This window comes from Sander lucioperca, chromosome 2, assembly GCF_008315115.2.
Source record: "Sander lucioperca isolate FBNREF2018 chromosome 2, SLUC_FBN_1.2, whole genome shotgun sequence".
Lineage (NCBI taxonomy): Eukaryota > Metazoa > Chordata > Actinopteri > Perciformes > Percidae > Sander > Sander lucioperca.
This window is the reverse complement of record NC_050174.1, coordinates 29,764,267-29,789,555: the sequence shown is the minus strand read 5'-3', so window position 1 is coordinate 29,789,555 and position 25,289 is coordinate 29,764,267. Positions and strand designations below refer to the sequence as shown.

Genomic DNA, 25,289 nt, shown 5'->3' with positions numbered 1-25,289 from the left:
GGTCACAGATCTTCTCAGAACAGGAACTTGTAACTGTGGCAGCTGTTGAAAGTGTTCAAATATGCTAGGCCTGACAAGTTCACAATGTCTGTGTGTGTCTGTGTTTACAGACCTGCTGCTTCAGCCCAACATCTCTGTGTCCTCCTCCATGGACGGGGTCTCCGAGGCTCAGCAGCAGGGGTTCCAGGTGTTCAGGGGCTCCACCTTCAACATCAGCTGCTCCATCCAGCCACAGTACCCAGGAGGCTCCTTCCAGCTCACCTTCACCTCCTCCAACTCAACACACAACTCCACCCACCCAGCTGTCAATCACTCTGCCCACTTCCTGTTTCCTGCTGCAGAGCCCGCCCACCAAGGAAACTACAGCTGTGTTTATCAACTCTATATTTTCTCTCATAACTTCTCCTCTGAGAGCCATCTGCTCTCTCTCACTGTGTCAGGTAAGCGGACTGTTTACAGGTTTGGAAAAGATGATTGGTCCAAACTGAGTAGAAATGATCAGCTGATAACATGTTGTTTCTGGACTGAGGCTGTGACGTGTTACATAGCATATAGTAACCAAACTTATACAAAGTGTTTAATGGCTAGAGCAAATAATAAAGTGAAGTACAGAGCATGTTTGGTTACCAGAATAACTCTGGTTCTCTGAGAACTGAGTGAGTGTTTCACTACTACGAAAAGCACCTTCTTATGTGACCAATCACCAAGCTCCACTGCCACCACATCTGTCAGAACACTTCTTAGCCCCTAATTCACCATTTTCATGTGTAGTTCCTCCACCTGACAGAAGCAGGGCGCTGGTGTGCTCAGATACACTCAATTCAATTTCATTTTCAATTCAAATTTATTTATAGTGTCAAATCACAACAAGAGTTATCTCAGGGCACTTTACAGATAGAGAAGGTCTAGACCACACTATAATTTACAAAAACCCAACAACCCCCCAAGAGCAAGCATTTGCCTTTTTTTCAGGCAGAAACACTGTACAGATCCTGACTCTTGGTGGGCGGCCATCTGCCTCTGCCAGTTGGGACACAGAGACACTGATACAGATATACAGATATAAAGAAATATGATTCATAATAATTATAGCTATATAACTATGACTAGCAATAATAGAAGTAGCAGTGCACTCAGAGCTCCGCAGAGTACCAGGGTTATCCTGGAAACCAAGCATTCTCTTTCCAACCTCACTCGCTATCTCACTATGGGAGGTATGGTCCACCCCCAAAGTGCAGGAGTGTCACAGTTTCAAGAGTTGCAGATTAGAACCCAAACTCAGAAGAAGAGAAGAGGAGGAAGCATGGAGAGTTTCAATGATTTAATGAAAAAAACAAAACAACTTTCAGTCCCAGTAAGAAGGCAATAAATCCAAAAGGGGCAATTATCCAGGAAACTACAGTAATGAATGGGGAAAACAGGAACCAACATAGTCCGCATGAGCTGTGCTGCAGCAGTGCATCCTGCCAGTTTTCTCTTTCTGGACCTCAGTACTTCTAAACACTGGCTCTGGTCCAGACCTTATCCCTTTTAATTTGTATGGATACTTTTATGTCTGGATAACAGATTTTTATTCTGGGTAACATTTTAATGAGACAGAGTGAAAACATTTGAACTTGTCTGTGTGGAGAACAAAGATTGTAGAGTTCCTGAGCAGAAGGAACAGAACAGAGAAATCTGCAGATGATGACGTTGTGTTATTGTTTGAAAACACGTTGAAAGTGTTCAATAATGGAGAACAAATATTAGTGTATGATTGTCAAAGTAACTTTTAATGTTACTGTTGCTAGGACTGGCAAGTTAACAATGTCTGTGTTTCTGTGTTTAACACCATCACCAACATTACCCATCATCAGAACCATCAGAACCATCACATCTATCATCAGAACCATCACATCTATCATCAGAACCATCATCAGAACCATCAGAACCATCACATCTATCATCAGAACCATCACATCTATCATCAGAACCGTCATCAGATCCATCAAATCCATCAGCTCTACCATGTCCGGCACCTTTTATCATCGGAGTGGTTGTCTTACTCTCTCTGACTCTGCTGTTGGTGATCACTGCCCTTTCCTTCTACTGTAAGGTACGGACACACACCTGTTGTTTCAAACATGTACTGTATACAAAATGGCCGCAGCATCATCACTTCCTCCCTTTGTACAAAGTGAAGCCAAAATCTCAGTAGATGCTAGATCAGACCTGCTAGACGTGTCATTGTCAACACCTGAGCTCACTGCGCAGGCGTCACCACTTGGGCTTCCTGTTCATCATTAAAGCTGAAGACTGACTATAACGTAGCATAGCAGCACTTTCTACCACTATTAATCACCAATACATGCTTCTAAACCCAAAACTACACAACTGGTCATGTTCCAGAAGATGTAGGGAAACATTAAGGACGTTAGCATGTAGCTACATGTAGCAGTGGAATGTCTCAGCAAAATCACCAACAAGGCTTCTAAACCAAAAACTACACAATCAAACATGTTCCAACACAAATGTGATCCCGAATTACGGAGAATTTTTTTCAATATCCGAGAATGTCTGTGAAATTTGTGTTGATCACCCTGCTGTGTGTCTAAGTAAGTAAGTAAGTTTAAAGACACATCGCTGCTGATTGGGTAACATCTCTGACACGCCCACCAAACCAGAGAAAACATACCTCAAAGCTCTCTGTACACCGTTTCATATCATTCAGAGGAACCGCAGCAAAACGGTGCCCAACATTTTGAGATGAAACGTTCCCCTGACCCATACTGCAGCCAGCCATCAGGGGGCCATCCAGATGTTTTGGCTTCTCTTATACAGTTTATGATCAACCCCTGGTGTCGACCACTGACTGAAATGAATCAGTCAGTCTGTGATTGTTGAACTGAAGAGAGGAGTGATGCAGGAATTAACACATGTGTGTTGTCATGTCTCTCCAGGCCAGCAGGGGGCAGAAGCCAGACAGACCGAGGAACATTATGCTGGTTTATTATAAGCGGTTTGTTTCTGCAGCTGAAGGAGGGCTGACTGAAGAGGAAGAAGTGCAGAGAGCAGAGTAACACCTCCGAGGATCTCATCTCACATTCAGATAGATTGTATTATTCAAGTTCCCTTTAACTGTTGTCTAAGCCATATAAGCCTTGTGTAATAATAGTGCGTTCCATTTACCTCGGAACTCGGAAACCAGAGCTGGGAGGAGTTGACTGCTTTAATTTAACAGTCTCATTTTCATTGTGGGGTTAGCTCTAGCCTGGTTAGCTATTGTTAGCAATACCAGTTGATAACAACGCAATAAGCTAATTTTTCAATTCAATTAAATTGTATTCATAGTATCAAATCAAAACAAGAGTTATCTCAAGACACTTTAAGATAGAGTAGGTCTAGACCATACTTTATAATTTAGAAAGACCCAACAATTTCCCACGAGCAAGCATTTGGTGCAACAGTGGTGAGGAAAAACTTCCTTTTAGGCAGAAACCTCAGACAGACCCAGGCTCTTTGTCGGCGGCATCTGTTGCTGCTGATTTGGACACAGACATTAATACAGATATAGAGATATAAAAAAATATGATTCATAATAATTATAGCAGTTGGAATAATGAACAGTAGCAGTTATAGTAACAATAAATATAATGGAACTATGACTAGAAATAATAGTTGTAGCAATTCAGGGTGTTGCGGGGCATAGCGGGGCGTCGAGCAGGACCATGGCGGCAGCTGCAACCGTGATTTAGGTGCCACCCTAATCCAAGGAAAACTGTGAGGTGAGAAAACAAAAGGACTCCAGGGAATAAGCTCCCCGGAGATAATGTTTTTGCATACAAACAGTGTAACAACATGTTCACACATAGATGATAAATAGGACGGTGTGTACAACTGATTTAATGAGACACAAATAAGACAGAAGAGCTAATAAACTGTATGTTACTACAGCTTTCACTACTGGGGACACTTCACGGAGCAGCCGTGTTGGATTTTGAGCTCAGGGTAGTGTGAGGTCGTCCTAGTTTGTTCCCAACTCGGACATCCTAGTTCAGGGGACGTGTTTCCGACTTTGACCTCGGGAAATCCAACCTCTTACTTCAAATGGAACGCACTGTAATGCTTATAACCTCAACCCTGTTATGCACAATCACATTATAAACATTTCTGTCAGGAGAACCTGGGCTATCAGGATATGTATGCTGCAGGGATGTCATATTAATGTAAAAACTGTTATATTACTATAAAGACAAGAGAAAAAACTAAATGGAAATGGATTGAAATCACACCGAGCAATAATGATTAATTATTAATTTATGACAGAACACTAAACACAGAGAAATGTAGTACTAGTACTACTTTAATAAAGTACTTTCAGGTGTTTGCTGGAGGTTGAACACAGAGAGATGAAATGATGAAGATCTGTAATAAATGTTTCTTTATTATCTGTTCAGAGGAAATAAAACCTCTTTAATAAACTGAAACTCTGTGAATGAGCTGATTTTAATGTGTATTCTCCCATCATGCAACACTGTGGGGACATCATTTCATGAAAAACTATTTAAATGTAAAGAAAACATCTGGTGTTGATAATTTAGTTTTTATCTGTTCAAATAGTTATTATCAGGAGATACCCTCTCTGCATCAGCATCTTTTATCCAGCAGAGGGCAGCATGGCCTCCTCAATAACTTCACACACACCACCAGAGAACAGGAGCACCACACTGATGCAGCAACAGCAGTTTACACTTTATTTTATTTATGTTGCACTTTAAAAGCAAACACGTTTACACCAGAGTGCTTCACACAAAAACACGTTTCAGTTTAAAAAAACCATGTAGCTACGTGTTGTCGGGGCTGAACGTGGCACAGATCTAACAGGATGTGAGTGTTTCTCTGACTTGTTGGATGTGCACCTGTCATGACGTTTTTGCGGGCGTGTGTGTGTGTGTATGTGTGAGTGCCTGCATGCGTATGTGCGTGTGTGTGTGTGTTTCTGTACGTGTGTGTATGTGAGTGTGTATGTGTGTCTGTGTGTCTGTCTGTGTGTTTGTGTGTATGTGTCTGTGTGTGTGTATATATATCTGTGTGTGAGTGTGTGTGTGTTTGTGTGTGTGAGTGTGTGTGTGTGTGTGTGTGTGTGTCTATTAATTGAATGCCCTTTAAACTCTTAAATTAATGATAGCCATACATAGCCGATAGTTGGCAGATTTGTGGATGTTAATGTTGTCTCTCTGATGTTAACGTTTGTTGTTTATTTGATGAAACCTGCGATGACTTTACATTTTTTTTATTAATGCTTTATTTGCAAAATTCATAATAGTCAAAAAAAGGACCAACCTACATTAGCATGCTAATGGTTGGCTGAATGGAGAGTTACATATAATTACAACTTGGGCCTTTTGTTTTTCAAGCTTTGGCTATCTTCTGTCAGTTACTCCCAAATTAATTGTTCACATCGCTACAGTGACGTCCAATAGGGCAAGAATCATAATTGCTGTAATGTAACAATTTATGTACATCACAGGACTTTAATACTAGAGCTCACTAGAGCTGCAATGGTGAATCACTAAGTTGTCAACTATGAAATCAATCGCCGACTATTTTGAAAAAAAATTAATCAGTTTGAATAATTTTTTCATGAAAAAATAGTAAAACTTCTCTGATTCCGGCTTGTTAAATTTGAATATTTTCTAGTTTCTTCTCTCCTCTAAGTAAACTGAATATCTTTGAGTTGGGGACAAAACAAGACATTTGAGGACGTCATCTTGGGCTTTTTGGGAAACACTGATCCACATTTTCACCATTTTCGGACATTGTAGAGACCAAACAAAGAATTGATTAAACAATAAAATAATCAACAGATTAATCGACAATGAAAATAATTGTAAGTTAGCCCTAGAGTTCACATCCTGAACATGTGTGTTCATGTAAATGATGCAATGAAAACACTTTGGTTAAGACTTGACAAAGATCATAGTTTTAATGAAATATTTAGCAGTAAACACTTTTTCAGTATTGAAGGACAAAATTGTTGATGCCACTAGTGCAGCTTAAAACACTTGATAGAGTACAATAAGTAGAACTGTGTTATTTAACAGTAGGCTACACATAAGCCATCAACTGATAAAGTGTGTTATTACCTGTTTGATTTGCATCCCCACTGTCTTTCTGCTTTGGTCTCGGTGGCTCATTAACATAATCAGCTACTTCCATTTGCTGCATCCTCTGCGTCTGCTTGATATTTGGTGAGAAGTCAGGTTCAGCGTGATCTGAGCAGTGAACTGTTTTTCCTCTTTTGGTCCCTGTCTTTGTCGAGAGTGAGCTTAAAAACCCATTACTACGCAGTTGACAGATTAAGTAATAGGTCGGATAGAGGAAGAAACAAGTTGACTCACACTAAAATCTGTTTAGCAAAAACAATAAGCTCTAAATCATGCCATTACTTCATCTCCTGTCAACCTTTGTACATACTATATGTATTTTTTATTCTACTTCATGCACCTATGGGAAATGTGTAAAAAGGGTATTGAATAGAAATGAGCACAATCCTCTTTATTACTGTTGGTACTCTGTCCTGTACAGTCAGTGATACAGTGTGATGGGAGAATGTGCCTACATCTATAGGTTAGGATGCTTTACTGTGGCTGTTTTAGTTCATTTTCATATTTTTTTTTAATAAAGCAGTGGTCCATAATAAAATAATATATATATATATATATCACACACACTACACAGGAAACTGGTACTGGACAACCTGGTTACCAACAGTGTACCTTACAAAGACTGAATTTAACTAAAGACCATAATATACAGTTTTTGTTTTGTTTTGTTTTACATCAGATTTTAAAATATGGAATAAAATGCCTCCAATCTGAAGACAAAAAGTAAAACAGACAAGAGATCCGAGAGAGCCATGCTACAGCAGTGTGTCCTGGCTGTTTTCTCTTTCTGGACCTTAAAACAGGTCAACAAGAAAGAGTGAAAACATTTGAACTTGTCTGTGTGGAGAACAAAGATTGTAGAGTTCCTGAGCAGAAGGAACAGAGCAGAGAAATCTGCAGATGATGACGTTGTGTTATTGTTTGAAAACACGATGAAAGTGTTCAATAATGGAGAACAAATCTTAGAGTGTATGATTGTCAATGTAACTTTTAATGTTACTGTTGCTAGGACTGGCAAGTTAACAATGTTTGTCTGTTTCTGTGTTTACCATCGTCATCAACATTACCCATCATCAGAACCATCAGAACCATCACATCTATCATCAGAACCATCATCAGGTCCATCAGATCCATCAAATGCGAGACTTCAAACTCAACATCTGTGATTGTTGAACTGAAGGGAGGAGTGATGCAGGAATCTGTGTGCTGTCATGTCTCTCCAGGCCAGCAGGGGGCAGAAGTTGGACAGACCGAGGAACATTGTGCTGGTTTATTATAAGCGGCTTGTTCCTGAAGCTGAAGGAGGGCTGACTGAAGAGGAAGGAGAGCAAAGTAACACCTCCAAGGAGCTCATCTCCATGTAGTGGAGTAAAAAGTACAATATTTCTCTCTGAAATGTAGCAGAGTAGAAGTAGAAAGTGGGGATGTTTAGTTCGTGGGGATGTTAGTTAAATGTTTAGATTAGTTGAAGGTGTGGTGAACTACCTGGGGAAAAGGAAAGGGGGCATGGCAACTTCAGGACAGAGCTGAAAACATCCAAACAGCTGCCCCCAAATTTGCATTGCAAATTTGCTAGAGTGGAAGGTCATGGGGGTTCAGGTAGGGCAGGGAGTGGGATGAGGCGGGCAACAGATCTTGTGTACAGTTTGTTCCCCACTTGGACATCTGCAACCCTACATCGGCCGTCCTTGCCAGGATGGAGGGAAATCACTCTACCTACTGGTCAGTGGGATTCGGGGAGCTGAGGGTCAAGAATGAGGACAACAATGTTTGGTTGGAGGTCAGGATTATCAGTGTGCTACTTCTATATAGACTGGAGAGAGAGAAGATAATTTCTGAGGAAGTGGGCCCAGAAATGATCTGAAAGAATCTGACTATGACGCCACTGACGGCAGCTGCGCAGCTCAGAGTCAGGATACGTTACCAGGGGGAGGGAGGAGTCATGCTGCCCTATGAGCAACAGGTTAGGAGTCACTGGATTAGGATCCGCAACGTCAGAAGAGACATAACCTAGGAGCTTTGAATTGAGGATACCTTTGATTTCAATCATCACTGTGCGTAGCACCTCTTCAGTGACAGCTTGGGCACCTAGGGTGGTCTGCAGGGCAATGTTGACGGAGCATATTTCACGCTCCCACACCCCGCCAAAGTGGGGTGCGTGTGGGGGGTTGAACTTGAAGGAGATCCTCTGTTTGACCAGGATTGCCTGGAGGTCAGGGGTCAGGGATCGGTAGGCTTCCTGTAGCTCTCCAATGAAGTTGGTACCTCTGTCAGAAAGCAGCTCAAAAGGTTTGCCTCTGCGAGCTATAAAGCACCTTAGTGCCATCAAAAAGGAATCTGTATTCATGTGACTGAGTAGATCTAAATGTACACACCTAGTTGTCAGGCATTTGAAAATAATTCCCCACTTTTTCTCAACTCGCCTGCCAATCTTCACAGTGTAGGGCCTGAAACAATCCATCCTGGTGGAATAGAAGGGAGGTTCATGGAGGCATAGGCAAGCAGGAGGGAGATCGGCCATTTGGGGAATAATGGGTTTGGCATGGGACTGCTGGCACTTAGCACACCTGTGCTGATGTTTCCTGACAGCCTCACGACCCTTCAGGATCCAGAATCGCCTCCTCAGCTCAGCGAAAAGCCTCTCTGGACCAGCATGGTGTAGGTGGTCATCACAATATTTAATTAGAAGTTTTGTGATCGGATGGGCAGGGTCTAGGACAACTGGATGTATGGCATCAGGGGGCAGGACATTGCTTTGCCGTAACCTTCCGCCTACTCAAATGAAACCTGACGCTGGATCCAGTTCTGGAGCAAGGGAGAGAAGACGACTGGAATTTGGAAGAAATTTGCGGGTCTGAAGGCATGCCAGATCATTCCCAAAATAATCCAGCTGGGCCTGTCTTAGGATAGCAATTTCCGCATCGAGGTAGATTTCTGCCGATGTAATGCAGGGAGGCATTGGGATGGGAGGCAGCGGTGAAGTCAAGGAGATCCTGAAAGGTGGTGAATTGGGTAAGGTCAGGAATGGAGGGGTTTTGGGCAAGGAATACAGCATCACAGAAACTGGGCTTACATAGCTCTACAGGATCTTCGGACTGATCTATTGTGGGCCTAGTTGGCCACAGGTCAGGGGGTTGCAGGAGGAAGGCAGGTCCTTGGTTCCACCTGCAGGGCTTACTTAGGTCAGGCAGTTGCTTCCCTCTAGTCAGATCGTCAGCTGGGTTGTTCTGGGAATCCACATAGTGCAAAGACTCAGGAGCATCTTCTACTTCAGATGATGATAACTTCCTGACATACCCAGCATTAACTAACTTCTGGATCTCTCTGGTATAGGTCTCCGCCTGTGGGGGGTTCTGGATCAGTTGCCTCTCACAGCTGTGAAGACAGGACATAACTGCTTCCATAGGTGCCTTCAGGGGGCGCCAGTGATCTGCTCGGAGGAGAGGTGTGGCATACCGTAGGACACCATCAACAGGAATACGGATGGTTTGAGTCTCCAGCTGTTGAATTGCATCTTGGTCCTGTTTGGAGTGGACAACCAATTTTGTGTTCCTCGGAGGTAACGTGTCCAGCTTCCACAGTTTTTGCACATTGTGGTGGATGTCATCAGGTGGGCATTTAAAGGAGATATAGTGACAGCTGGTGGAGGGAGAGCTAACAGTATGTCCAGCAGGGCCCTGAAGTGTCCAGCCGAGATGGGTTTTGAGTGCAGCAGGGGCTCCGGAGGACCTAATTTTACAGGCAGTGTTGGAGTGATCAGGTGGGTATGATCAGCTCCTATGAGTAGAAGGGGGCTTACGTTATCATGCTGCTTCAGAGGAATCTGCTGGAGATGAGTGTAGCGCCGTTGGAGGGATTTCACAGGGTGAGAATGTTCGGACAAGGAAAGCTGGTCAGCCGTGAAGGCATGCCTGATGGCATAGGATTTCTCTGGATGGGCCTTTGGAATGAGGGTGAAGGACACGGCGGCACCGTTAAGAGTCTGGACATCCTGTCTCACAGTCCTCAGCTTCAGGCTCTCAGGCTCTCCTACCAACTGAAGTTTCTGGGTGGCAGGATACAAGAGGATCGTACATTCTGACCCATCATCCAATATGGCATACGTGTCTAAGGACTTGTTTCCATTGCGCAGGGTCACCTCAACTACCTTCAGATCACACTGGTTTGCAAAGTGGTCTCAAGCACATCGCCAGCAGCATTTCTGCTCTTTGATCCAACTAGTTCTCTGATCTTCAGTGAGCTGAAGGAAGTCATCACATTTACTAACATGATGGTCAAGAGAGTTACAGTAAGCACACACTGGACAGCATGTGGATGAGGTGGTTGGGGGAAGCTGCCTGGCTCTAGGAGGGGCAATCTGAACTTCAGGGGAGGTCACTTGGGAGGAAGTCACTTGGGAGGAAGTCTTGCGAGCATGGAGTATGGTTGTAGTGGTTGTAGCTCTGAATGGGTGAGAGGGTGGTGGCCTCGGTTGGACAGATGGAAGGGTTCTCTCCCTTCTGGGCTGGCAGCGGGCTTCCTGTTGCAGCCACGAGGAGAAATCTAGGAGGTTATAGGAAAGGGGACCTGGTCTGCTCAAACTCATGCTTCTCTTAAACTGGCACAATTGCTCACTGGGTAGTTTCTCTAGTAACCGCTCAACATGTGAGCCACAGGTAAGCTCGGAGAGACCTTTGCGGCCCATGGACATTTTTTGTCATGAATAATTTATTAATTCCTCAGCATTATTTCTATTTGAGAAAAGAAAAACTTCATCCGATGTTAATGTGAATAAAACAGCCTACTTACTACATTCCACAACTAATGTTACTGTAGCGAATCAAACTTATCAAACTACCAGTATGTTCTCTCATTCTCTCCCATCATGGTCCGCTGGACTTGTGTGTGGGTAAAGCAGGCAGTGGGCCAAACCACTGTGAGGCAAGGCAGGGGGGACTCAAAATGTTTCTAAACTTAAAAAGCATTTTTTGGGGTTTGTACTGTCTTACTACTTACACAGATATTTTAAGTATACATCATTATGTTATTTACAATGCACAGCATGTTTTTAATTATTATAAGGGGGTACAACCCTTAGATTGGGGGGGGTCCTGACCCGTGATTTACGCCTATGGTGTGTGTGTATGTGTGTGTGTGTGTGTGTATGTGTGCATTCCTGGGTGCGTATGTGTGTGTGTGTGTGTGTGTATGTGTATGTGTGTGTGTATGTGTTTATGTGTATGTGTGTATCTGTGTGAGTGTGTGTGTGTGTATGTGTGCGTTCCTGCGTGCATATGTGTGTATTGTTAGGGTTTGTAAAGGTTTTAATAAACAAACAGTTATACTCAATTGAAGAGTGAGGATAATGTAGGAGCGAGGAGAGTCCTGTCTGAGTTGCGGAAACGAGCTGAGAGAGGAGGATCCAGGGAGGCTGAGTATCGAGGCGGACAGGCTGAGTTGGGTTGGAGTGGCTTCCACAGGCGGAGAATAAGGCTGGTGGTGAGACTGGAGGTTGTAGGTACAGCAGAGGCAGCAGCTGGTCGGAGCGGACACTGCACAACAAAACACAAGGTAAGTATCAACTATAGGAAGTCAGGACTAGAGCTGGAGAGCACAACAAAACTAACTTGGATACAAGAGCAAGATACACAGAGCCAAGTTACCTCTTGAATGTTGATAACGAACTGGCGCCGACAGGGAGATCAGCCAGATCTTAAGTATTGCTGGGTGATTGTAGTAGATGAGCTGCAGCTGTGAAGAAAACGGCTGTGCAGGTGAATCGGCCACTCCCCTTGACCTACTTCCTCCAGGACACGCCTCCAGCACTCCAGGTGGAAACACACGGCCACACACACACACACACACACACACACACACAGACACACACAGAGACACACAGACAAATAGACACAAAAAAAACAAACCCAACACAGGTTGGAGAGGGAGCTACCCATAACAGGACCCCCCCCTCAACCGACGCCTCCCGGCATCCCTGTAGGCCTCGGCTTGTCAGGGTGAGCTCGATGAAAGTCCCTGACCAGTTGAGGATCCAAAATAAAACTTCTGGGGATCCAGGACCGCTCCTCCGGCCCATAACCCTCCCAGTCAATGAGGTACTGGAGCCCCCTACCCCGCCGTCGAACATCCAAAATGCCTTGGACTGTGTAGGCCGGATGGTCGTCAATAATGCGTACAGGTGGTGGTGAATCCGCAGGTGGGCACAGAGGGCTGACTGAGACCGGCTTCAGTTGCGATACATGAAACGTAGGATGACACCTCATAGTCCGTGGCAACTTTAACCGTACAGCAGAGGAATTGACAACAGAATCAATAACAAACGGCCCCAAAAATCGAGGTGCCAACTTGCGTGAGTCAACCCGCAGGGGAATGTTCTTAGAAGAAAGCCACACCTGTTGTCCGGGCTGGTACTGGGGGGCTGGGTTCCTGTGCCGGTCCGCCGAACTCTTGTTCTGCTCCGTGGTCCTGAGCAACGCTTAACGGGCGTCCCTCCACACTTGGTGACAGCGACGCAGGTTCTCCTGAACAGAGGGAACAGCCAATTCCTTCTCCTGGTCAGGAAACAGAGGAGGTTGGTACCCCAGTGACGCCTCGAAAGGGGACAGGCCGGTAGCAGAGGTGGTAAGGGAGTTGTGGGCATACTCAATCCAGGGAAGGTGTCTCGCCCAGGAAACTGGATGTTGAGCTGCCACACAACGGAAGGATGCTTCCAGGTCCTGATTGGCTCTTTCTGTCTGACCGTTAGATTGTGGGTGAAAACCAGATGAGAGACTCACAGTCGCACCAAGGGCAGAACAAAAATCTTTCCATACTTGAGAAATGAACTGTGGGCCTCTGTCAGAAACTATATCCACAGGTATTCCATGGGGACGGAATACATGTAAGACTAAGAGGTCTGCTGCCTCACTGGCAGTGGGTAATTTCTGTAATGCAACATAGTGAACAGATTTTGAGAATCTGTCCACGATGGTGAGTATTGTATCATTACCTTCGGACACTGGGAGAACAGTGACGAAATCCAGGGCTATGTGTGACCAGGGACGGCTCGGAACCGGCAGAGGTTGAAGCAGACCCGAGGGAGACTGGTGGGAGGCCTTCCCTCGGGCACAGATGGTACATGCTGCAACGAATGCCCAGACATCAGCTTCAGCTGAAGGCCACCAAAAATGTCTTCTAAGCAACGTAAGGGTACGTTGCTTACCCGGATGGCAGGCAAAACAGGAAGAATGGACCCACTGCAACACCTCAGACCGCACTGACTCCGGAACGTAGAGCCGGCCAGAAGGTCCATCTACAGGTCCAGGGTCTGATGCTTGGGCCGCCTTCACCAGGGATTCGATCTCCCAGCGAACTGCAGCCACAACACAGGTAGAAGGCAGGATGGACTCAGGTTCACTGGGCTCTTCGGAGATGGAAAACTGGCGGGACAAAGCATCTGGTTTAACATTACGAGACCCAGGACGGTAAGTGAGAGTGAAGTTAAATCTACTGAAAAATATGGACCATCTGGCCTGGCGAGAATTTAATCTCTTAGATGACTGGATAAAAGCCAGGTTCTTGTGGTCGGTCCATACCACGAAGGGCTGTTCTGCCCCATCCAGCCAATGCCTCCATTCTTCAAGTGCCAATTTCACGGCCAGCAATTCACGGTTTCCTACATCGTAGTGTCTCTCTGCTGGCGATAATTTCTTGGAAAAGAAAGCACAAGGGTGGAGTTTTTGATCTGTGGGAGAGCGTTGTGATAACACCGCTCCAACTCCGGAGTCTGAAGCATCCACTTCAACTACAAAAGGTAAGGAGGTATCAGGATGAATGAGCACAGGGGAGGTGGAAAACAGTCTTTTCAGGGTACAAAAGGCTAGCTCAGCTTCAGGTGACCACACAAATGGAACTTTCGGGGAAGTGAGTTTGGTGAGGGGAGCTACCACCTGACTAAAACCCTGAATGAATCTTCTGTAAAAATTAGCGAACCCCAGAAAACGTTGTAGTTGCTTACGGGACTGGGGAATGGGCCATTCCATAACTGCCTTAATCTTTTCGGGGTCAGCTGAAACCTGTCCCTTCTCGATAATAAAGCCAAGGAATGGAACAGACTCACGGTGGAACTCACACTTCTCTGCTTTAACAAAAAGTTTGTTCTCCAACAGACGTAACACGAGACGGACGTGGGAAACGTGTTTGAATGGTTCAGGGGGTGTCACAGGGGGCTCCCGGAAGAGTGGCGTAGATTCCATGGCAGGGGCAGCTGACTGCGTGGGAGGAGGAGTAGGAAGGGATGTTGTACTAGGAGCACTGGGAAGAGACAGAGTAGATATTTGTGAAGACAGCTGAGTCACTTGATTGATTAATTGTTGGTTGGTCTCCAGTAATTTATGGATTAATTGATCGTGTTGTCCTAACAGAGCTCCTTGATTCCTAATGGCTCGAAAAATGCCGTCTTCGTCTGATTGCTGTGTAATCTCTGCAGGGTCCATGGCCAGTTTGTTCTGTTAGGGTTTGTTCTGACCCAGAATGCAGAGATTACACACGCACAGACAGAAAGAGTGGTTTGTAAAGGTTTTAATGAACAATCAGTTATACTCAATTGAAGAGTGAGGATAATGTAGGAGCGAGGAGATTCCTGGCTGTCTGAGTTGCGGAAACGAGCTGAGAGAGGAGGATCCAGGGACGCTGAGTATCGAGGTGGACAGGCTGAGTTGGGTTGGAGTGGCTTCCACAGGCGGAGAATAAGGCTGGTGGTGAGACTGGAGGTTGTAGGTACAGCAGAGGCAGCAGCTGGTCGGAGCGGACACTGCACAACAAAACACAAGGTAAGTATCAACTATAGGAAGTCAGGACTAGAGCTGGAGAGCACAACAAAACTAACTTGGATACAAGAGCAAAATACACAGAGCCAAGTTACCACTTGAATGTTGATAACGAACTGGCGCCGACAGGGAGATCAGCTAGATCTTAAGTATTGCTGGGTGATTGTAGTAGATGAGCTGCAGCTGTGAAGAAAACGGCTGTGCAGGTGAATCGGCCACTCCCCTTGACCTACTTCCTCCAGGACACGTCTCCAGCACTCCAGGTGGAAACACACGGCCACACACACAGACAAACAGAGACAAAAAAAACCACAACACAGGTTGGAGAGGGAGCTACCCATAACATGTATATATGTCAGAGTCTGATCACATAATGATAAGCAGTGAAGTCTCGCTGATAGTGCAACCATTAGGCTGTGGCCAGGGTGTAACTTCCGGGAGGAGAAACCAGGAGACAATGGGAGAGAGAGAGAGAGAGAGAGAGAGAGAGAGAGGGGGAGAAACCAGGAGGCACTGGGGGAGAGAGAGAGAGAGAGAGAGAGAGAGAGAGAGAGAGAGAGAGAGAGAGAGAGAGAGAGAGAGAGAGAGGAGAAACCAGGAGACAATGGGAGAGAGATAGGAGGAGAAACCAGGAGACACTGGGAGAGAGAGAGAGGAGGAGAAAACAGGATACACTGCGAGAGAGAGACAGAGAGGACAAACCAGGAGACACTGGGAGAGAGAGAGAAAGAGAGAGAGAGAGAGAGAGAGAGAGAGAGAGAGAGAGAGAGAGAGAGAGAGAAACTGGGGAAACCCAACACGGAAGTAAGAGAGCGACTGTGGAACCTGAAAGAGGAAACACGAGGAACAAGTTTGAGAAACACCAGAGGAAAAACTAAAAGAGAAGGAAAACAAATCAGATGGTAAGAAAATAAAAGTCATATTTGTGTCTTTTTGAACATTACAGTGATAGAGATCCATCAGACAGGAAGATTCCTCCTTCAGGACGTCTCATCCTCTTCATTACTTTAACTTTTCTCCCTAATGTTCCTGTTTCCAAATGTCTGTTTCTCTCAGCTGTTCCCACACTAACAACCACCTGTAACTCCTGTTTAACCCCTGAACCATTTCTGCTTGAATACACTCAGACTGCAGCTCTAAACCAAAAACACTACACACATCTCTCTACATTTGGCACAATCTTTCCTAAATTAACCCTTGTGTTGTCTTCCTGTCAACCATTTGACATTTTTTAATGCCTTTTTTTCACAGTTTGTTTTTGCTTTTTCCGTTTTAAATTGTTAAATTTTTCTTCTACACATTTTCAGCACTTATTTCTACGTCCCATATTTTCTGATATAAAACAAAAATTGAAAATGGGTCAATGTGACCCGAAGTCAACACAAGGGTTAAATCATTGCTGCCATTCAAAATGCTAAGGTTAAAATGTCCTCCTGATAAACTCCCAATATACAGGAAACAACTTAATGTCTGTCAGTGAGCGTGTTGGCTTAGAGAGTTTCTGTTTCTATTTCTTGTTTCCTCTGATAACAGCAGTAGATTGATGTTTCACAGCTCTGTGTCACCTCCAAAATCTGAAGAAAACAACAACAATCCCAACGCATACGTTAAACGTTCAATGCAGCCGAAGTGTAAGGCTATGGAGCATTTGGAAATCTTTTTAAATGGGGCATATTGTCCTCCCAAGTGTCCTGACCAAACGGCAAAAGTGTTCCCAAAGGTTCTTCACAAGAGTCCTTAAGTGTTCCCTTTTGACCCACAGACAGATGGGAATTCAGGACAATCAGAAAGATTTTTTGTGGCCCCATTGGGCTGGGGAAGGCCGGGGCAAAATCGGCCAGATTTCCCCATGAAAAACCTCAAAGTGTTCCAGAGTGTCATGCAAGACATAAGAGGGATCTACACCCTTTTTCTTTTACTAATGTATATCTGTACATAGTAGTCAAATGTTCATGTTCACCTTGTTCAGTTTGTTGTCCTTGTTTTTAGCAGTAGTGTTGCTGCCACTAAAAAAAAGGACAACAGACTAAAACCCTGTCAGATTCCCTGGCTGTCTTCACATTAACTTGGCCATTAAAGTTGATTCTGATTCTCTTCCATTAAAGCTCCTCCTCCTACTGTTCACAGATATACACTGAGGACAGCACACAGGGGGATCAGAGAAATACTTCACCTGGACATGTATCACCTGTTGGTGCTGCTGATGCTGTGCAGATCAGGTAGGACTCTGCTTTAAAGATGACGTGTTATTCTTTAAATCAAAGGACAAACTCTCACACAGACAGACAGAAAAAAAGACAAAAAGAGAAAATGATTTAACGATGGAGTGGAGCCTTGCCAGCTACCACCAGGCAAGGTTCCACCTGCAATCAGTCACTACCAGGCCAGAAGCCTAAAGAAAAGGTAAGTGTTAAAATCCAACTTACCCTCCCTCAAAGTTAACTCAGCTAGAAAGCAAAAAAGTGCTATCTGATGAGGACTTACTTGGGAGTCACTAGAGGAAGCCCTTGGACAACAAAAATCCTTGTATGAACAGCTGCTTGACCGAATGGAAGCACATTTTCAGATTCTGCCAACAAGAGGATTGATGGTCTAGTTAACGATGTCCAAAATCTGAAAACAAGTCTGCAATACTCACAAAAGAAGGTTGATAACCTGAAAATCACAGAAAAAAGCTCAATTCCTTAGAAAGGGAAATGCAAGATGCCGAGATGGATTAATTGTCATTAATAAAATTGTCATTCAAGGCTTGGGCCCTGACTCTCCTCCTTTCCAAGGCCAGAGCTCACCTCAGGAACATTAACGAGGCTTCTCTGACCTTCTCTGGAAGAAGAGGGCAGAGCTCATCCCTGCAATGAAGGAGGCCAGAGCAAAGGGGGAATTACGCTGTCATCAGCTATCACTTACTGCTTGGGTCTCATTTAACCACTAAATGACACACATGAAACAAGTTCATTTTAGTCAAATTGATAAAGTTAAGCTTGATAACCTGTTGTTTCATGATTATTTTAAGCTGGAGCCAAAGGTTGATTAAAACTTCTTAAACAATCTGAACACACCTGATCCAGATGAGGTTATGACTAGAGGAGACTCATCCTCAAGTGATATTCTGTGCGATAATGAACCCCATCTTAATTGTTTTTCTGACATGACACAAACCTTTATTTCTGACTGTAATTATTTCTCAATATATGTCTTCAAATCAGTGATCAGTTTACAAAGAGAAATGAACTCTCCCTTATTCAATTCAATTCAATTTTATTTATAGTATCAAATCATAACAAGAGTTATTTCGAGACACTTTACAGATAGAGTAGGTCTAGACCACACTCTATAAAGCCCCAACAATTCCAATAGTTCCCCCAAGAGCAAGCATTAGCAGTGGCTATTGCGACAGTGGCGAGGAAAAACTCCCTTTTAGGAAGAAACCTCGGCAGACCCAGACTCTTGGTGGGCGGTGTCTGACGGTTGGGGTTATGACGGTACAGGATGTAGCGTGGCACAGCAGAGCATGGGTGGACGCGGTGGACGCTGCAGGACGTAGCCGGGCATTGCAGGGAATCGCAGAGCGTAGCAGGGTGTAGCAGGTCCATAGCCACAGCTGCACCCAAGACCCAGGTCTTGGTGTCGCCCTAATCCGAGGCGATGTTCTGGGCGAAGAAGAAACATAAGGACTCTGGGGAGTAAAGTCCCCAGAGCTAGGTGAGTAACAAGCACTTCTGAGACATGATGTGCATAAAAGGAAACAAAAGAAAAGAGCGTGTCATAAGAAGGAACTTCCTCGGCAGTCTAGAATTATAACAGCATAACTAGGAGAGGCACTATATTATTGATTATACGATAGGTAAATCTGATGACTGTAAAGAGAAGCAGAGAAAAGCAGGGGTGCTGTGTCTGCAGCTATACACCCTGCCCCGCCGGTCTAGGCGTTCACTGCAACTTCTCACTCCCTAACTATAAGCTTTATCAAAGAGGAGAGTTTTCAGTTTAGTCTTAAATGTAGCGACGGTGTCTGCCCCCCGAACCCAGATTGGGAGCTGGTTCCACAGGAGAGGAGCCTGATAGCTGAAGGCTCTGCCTCCCATTCTACTTTTAGAGACTCTAGGAACCACAAGTAACTCTGCATTCTGGGAGCGTAGTGCTCTAGTGGGACCATTTAGAGCTTTATAGGTCAGAAGAAGGATTTTAAATTCAATCCTGGATTTTACAGGAAGCCAATGGAGAGAAGCTAATACAGGAGAAATATGATCTCTTTTCTTAGTTCTTGTCAGAACACGCGCTGCAGCATTCTGGATCAGCTGGAGAGTCCTAACGGACTTATTTGAGCATCCTGATAATAAGGAATTACAGTAGTCCAGCCTGGAAGTAACGAATGCATGGACTAGTTTTTCTGCATCGTTTTGAGATAGGATGTTCCTAATTTTAGCAATGTTACGAAGGTGAAAAAAGGCTGTTCTAGAGGTGTGTGTTAGATGGGCGTTAAAGGATAGATCCTGATCAAAAATAACTCCTAGATTTCTGACAGTAGTACTTGAGGCCAGGGCAATGCCATCCAGAGTAATTATATCTTCGGCTAATGAGGTTCGTAGGGGTTTGGAGCCCAGGACAATAACTTTGGTTTTGTTTGAGTTTAACATCAGGAAATTGTAGGCCATCCATGATTTTATATCTTTAATGCAAGCTTGAAGTTTAGCTAGCTGGCTGGTTTCGTCTGGCTTGATTGACAGATATAATTGGGTGTCATCCGCATAACAGTGAAAGTTAATTGAGTGTTTCCTAATAATATTGCCTAGAGGAAGCATATATAAGGAGAATAGAATTGGTCCAAGCACTGAGCCTTGAGGAACGCCATGGTTAATTTTAGCGTAATTGGAGGGTTTATTGTTAACATTAACAAATTGCGATCGATCAGAGAAGTAGGACTTAAACCAGTTTAGTGCGATTCCTTTAATGCCAACTAAATGTTCCAGTCTCTGTAAGAGGATGGTATGGTCAATAGTATCGAATGCAGCACTAAGATCTAATAAGACAAGTACGGAGACAAGTCCTTTGTCTGATGCAGTTAGAAGATCGTTAGTGATTTTCACCAGTGCCGTCTCTGTGCTATGATGCTTTCTAAATCCTGACTGAAAGTCCTCAAATAAGCTATTGCTATGTAGAAAATCACATAACTGGTTAGCGACTACTTTCTCAAGGATCTTGGAGAGAAAGGGAAGGTTAGATATAGGTCTATAGTTGGCTAAGACCTCAGGATCGAGGGTGGGTTTTTTCAGTAGAGGTTTTATCACAGCTACTTTAAATGACTGCGGTACATAACCTGTCAATAAAGACATATTTATCATATCTAGCAATGAAGTGTTAACCATGGGTAACGCTTCTTTAAGTAGCTTCGTTGGGATGGGGTCCAAGAGACAGGTAGATGGCTTAGCTGAAGAGACCTTTAGCATTAATTGTTGAGGGTTTATAGGATAAAAGCAATCTAAGTATATGTCAGGTCTAGTCGTTCTTTCTAGCAGTCTGTCAGTTAAAGGTGACCCATTAGAGGTTGGGGGAAAGAGGTGATGAATAGTATCTCTAATTGTTATAATTTTATCGTTAAAGAAACTCATGAAGTCATCACTACTCAGAGCTATAGGAATAGATGGCTCAGTAGAGCTGTGGCTATCTGTCAGCCTGGCTACAGTGCTGAAAAGAAACCTTGGGTTGTTCTTATTTTCTTCTATTAGTGATGAATAGTAGTCTGATCTGGCCTTTCTTAGGGTCTTCCTATAGGTTTTCAGACTGTCTTGCCAGTCTAAACGAGATTCTTCCAGTTTGGTGGAACACCATTTACTTTCAAGTTTGCGCGAGATTTGCTTTAATTTACGAGTTTGGGAGTTATACCAAGGTGCTAGTTTCCTTTGCTTCATCGTCTTCTTTTTAAGGGGAGCAACAGAGTCTAAAGTCGTCCGTAGGCAGGCCGTAGCATCGTCTACGAAATGATCAATTTGAGAGGGACTAAAGTTTACATAAAGATCCTTATGTTATATATACGGCACGTTAATGAGTTTAGTGCTGTTGGAATATCTTCCTTAAATTTAGCTATAGCACTGTCAGATAGGCTTCTAGCGTAGAAGCTTTTATCTAATTTCGTATAATCGGGTAGTAAGAATTCGAAAGTTATTAAGAAGTGGTCTGATAATAAAGGATTTTGCGGGAATACTATTACGTCTTCAATTTTGATGCCATATGCCAGCACAAGGTCAAGGGTGTGGTTAAAACAGTGCGTGGCCTCATGCACACTCTGACTGAAACCAATTGAATCTAGTAGTGAGTTGAAAGCAGTACTAAGGCTATTGCTGTCAACGTCCACATGGATATTAAAATCACCTACAATAAGTACTTTGTCTGATTTTAGGACTACACATGATAAAAACTCCATTTTAATTTTCCAATTTTAACTTCCAATAAAAATTCACAATATGGACCTGGTGCTCGGTAGACAACAACAAATATAATTGGCTGTACTGTTTTCCATGTTGGATGCTGAAGGTTAAGAACGAGATTTTCAAAAGAGTTATAATTTAGTTTAGGTTTAGGATTAATTAACAGGTTTGAGTCAAATATGGCTGCAACTCCCCCTCCTCGGCCTGAGCCTCTGGGAATTTGAGTATTAATATGAGTGGGAGGAGTGGCTTCATTTAGACTGATATACTCTTCATGGCCCAGCCATGTTTCAGTTAGACAGAATAGATCAATTTGATTATCGGATATCAATTCGTTTACTAGTATTGCTTTAGAAGACAGAGATCTGATATTTAGTAGACCGCATCTAATTTTCCTATCCTGTTCTATCATTGCAGTGGTAGTTGTAATTCCAATTAGGTTGTTAAGTATTGCCCCTTTTTTGGTTACCTGTGGCTGACGTGAACTGGATGCTAAATTGACTATGTTTGCAGTCAACTCCTTATTACTTAGGGGATTCAACACTTTGTATGGTCTATTGTTGATTATAACTGGAATAGTACTAGTATTACATGTTACCCTGCAGAAAACATTTTCAGATTCATTCACTTGTAAAGTGCCATTAGGATCAATACCTGGGAGGCATGAATCTGTGATATTTTCAACAGAATGTCAATACTTAACACATTATGCACATTAAAGATGCAGTAGGTAAGACTTATGAAACTAACTTTCTGTCATATTTGCTGAAACTGACCCTATGTTCCAGTAGAACTACATAAAGCAGTTAATTAAATCCAGCTCCTCTGGCACCACCTACAGCCAGTAGTGCGATTTGCAAAAATCCACCGCTCCCTGTTCATTTACACCAATCAGGGCCAGGAGGGTGTCTAACTGTGTGTCAATCACTGCTCATGCACACCCATTCATTTTACCTTGTGGGGGAAGGAGCTTAGGAGACCATATGGCCTCTAGCAGAAAGGGGGGGAGGGACTGAGAATTTGTTGATGTTCAAATTCTAATCCTACCTACAGAACCTTTAATGCACGTAGTATGCCCAAAAACTTTGACATACTCAACCTCTCCCTCTCTAACCTAAATCACACCTTATCTGTATTTAGGTTATCAGATAAATTACTTCATGGATATAATGTATGAACATTGTTTTCTCCCTGTGATCTCCAAACCAACCAGAGTGACTGAAACTTCAGCCACTTTGATTGACAATAATTCACAAATGTATTTTGTTAAAAATAATGAACTCAGGGATCCTCTGTAAAGACATATCAGATCATCTTCCAATTTTCCTTATGACCTCTGTTCATGGGGTTTTGGACGCTGACTCTAATCCATCTATCTATAGACTTACTACACCATCCACCATGTTCAACAGCTCTCCAACAGGGATAATGTATTGGTTAATGATGACCCACCAATGGCATATTTCCTATTCATAAAAGAAATGTCCAGTGTATATAACATTGCTTTCCTGGTTAAGCGGAAATCTTCCAAACTTCATTCCAAACCAATTCCGCATTGCATAACCCCAGAATTAATTAAATCCCTTAGGGAAAAAAAAAACACAAGTTGTAGGAAATATTTCTTTAAATATAAATTAAATCATATTATCAGATGTGCGAAAAAGCACTACTTCAGTACTGAACTTTCCAAGAATAAAAATAATATGAGGGCATTTTGGACTGTAATTAATCAAATTCTTAATAAAACATTAAAAAAGAAATCACTTCCCAATGAATTCAAAGTGAATGAATCACTGATCAAGGATCCTGTAAAAATAGCAAAAAACTTCAATCAGATTTTTACTGAAATTGGACCAACATTAGCCTCCAAAATCCCTATGTTCAATGAAGGTTCCCTCCAATTTATAACAGCACCAACTACTAACGGATTTCATTTTAGCTCTGTCACTTCCACTGAAGATCTCTACAAAATTCTGCTCCTGGCTATGATAATATTAATGCAAAACTACTTAAAGTGGTTTCTGATGCCATCGCCAAACCACTGACCCATATATTTAAATTATCATTTACCAACGATACCGTTGACCATCATATTCTACTACTTAAACTAAAACACTCTGGACTGGATGATCAGGCACTGTCGTGGTTCACTAGTTATCTTGTTTAGTTTGTTGCATTTAAAGGAGTGAATTCTCCTCCTCTTGTGACGAACTGTGGTGTTTACATTACATATCATTTTAGCTGACGATTTTATCCAAAGCAACTAGCTTATATGTCAGCTATATATGTCAGAGGTTGCACGCCTCTGGAGCAACTAGTGGCTTGTTCAAGGACACATCAGTTGATGTATCACAGTAGTAATCGAACCTGGGTCTCCCACACCAAAGGCATGTGTCATATCCCCTGCGCCATCACCACCTCCAGGAATCAATCCTTGGGCCACTGATGTTTAATGTGTACATTAATGACTTGGCCATCAGATCAGCTTTCTAAAATTTTATTTGCTGATGATATGAGTCTGTTTCATTCACACAAAAATCCTAACACTATCATGAGGGTTGTTAATAAGGAAATGGTAAAAATCGCAAAATGGTTTAAAATCAACAAATTATCAACACTAAGAAAACTAACTTTATTTTGTTTGGACACAGCAACAGTTCCATGAGAATATAACCGTGATAATTGACAATGTATCAGTGGATAATGTAAAGTCAACTCGTTTTCTTGGTGTACTTATTGATGAAAACATATCTTGTCATATTTCATTTATTACATCCAAAATAGCCAAAAACGTTGGAATAATTGGAAGAATTTGTTCTCTCCTTAAAGGACAATTCCAGCACAAAATGAACCTAGGGGTTAATAACATTGTGTACCGAGTCAACCATTCTCTGCAAGATGTTTTCATGCTAATCAAATGTTTGTAGCTTGAAACAAGCTAGCGCAAACCGGTGATTAGCTTCTAATGCTAGCCTTCGGGGCAGAGGGTAAATCTCTATTTTATACCACTAACAAGTCTCAAAATAGCACCACACTTCAACGGTAGCATAATGAGGGTCCCTACATGTAAACCCAAGCATTGAGCAATTTGTAAGTGTACAGACAGTTTATTAAAAAGAACGCCGTGGTAGAGCTATTTTCTTTTTCTCTTTTTCTTCAGTCTTTATTTTATCTCCTCATTTAATTATTTTTGTCTTCTGTACCTTTTTTATAGACTATGTTTTTTATGTTTTTTTTTAATTATTTTCTATATGCTACCTTTTGTTGAATTATTTTAGGGAATCCAACACGTCAAGCCCCTTGAGGGTTGTCTGGGTTTCCTTTGCATGTCTTTTTGTTTTACTTACTTTGTCGTAGATGTAACACTGTTTTTTCTACATAAGCTAAATGAATCAAATCAAATAAAAAAACGATAAATCCTCCATGCAGTTAGCCATGGTGTTCCACAAGACTCTGTTCTTGGACCACTTCTTTTTACCTTAAATATGCTTCCAGTAGGCAATATTATTGTATTATTTTATTAACATTATTATTACACATATGGGAATCACTCCATGAAGTGTCACTGTTATGCAGATGATACCCAATTATATATATTGATTAATCCAGGAGAAACCAATAAGCTAGTTAAACTTTAGGTATTCATTTATTACGGAATAGGTACCAGTTGGTTTAGGGTAATTACAGAATATGCTTTCTTTAAGTTCCTCCCAAACACCAGACTTGTGTTCTGTGTATTCATATTTTATCTCACCATAAGTAAACTGGTAACATGACTGTGAGTTCCCTGATGTGTTTCTGAGCTGCTAGAAGATTGTGATCCAATCATGCTGCTTTATACTGATATTTACCTTCTGATTTTCTCCTCAGGACTCCAGGCTGAAGGAGAACAAACCTCAACAGGTAAAGAGACA

General features: G+C 42.9%; 1 protein-coding gene across 1 annotated transcript in view; it reads left to right on the top strand.

Moving 5' to 3' along the window:
• The window catches only part of LOC116063158 (scavenger receptor cysteine-rich type 1 protein M160-like), a 62,927-nt gene that overhangs the window by 6,056 nt on the left and 31,582 nt on the right, over window positions 1-25,289 (top strand). Inside the window, exon 5 of the mRNA XM_035995989.1 lies at window positions 111-440. Coding sequence (XP_035851882.1) covers window positions 111-440 — 330 coding nt within the window. The remainder of the gene's footprint in view (window positions 1-110; window positions 441-25,289) is intronic.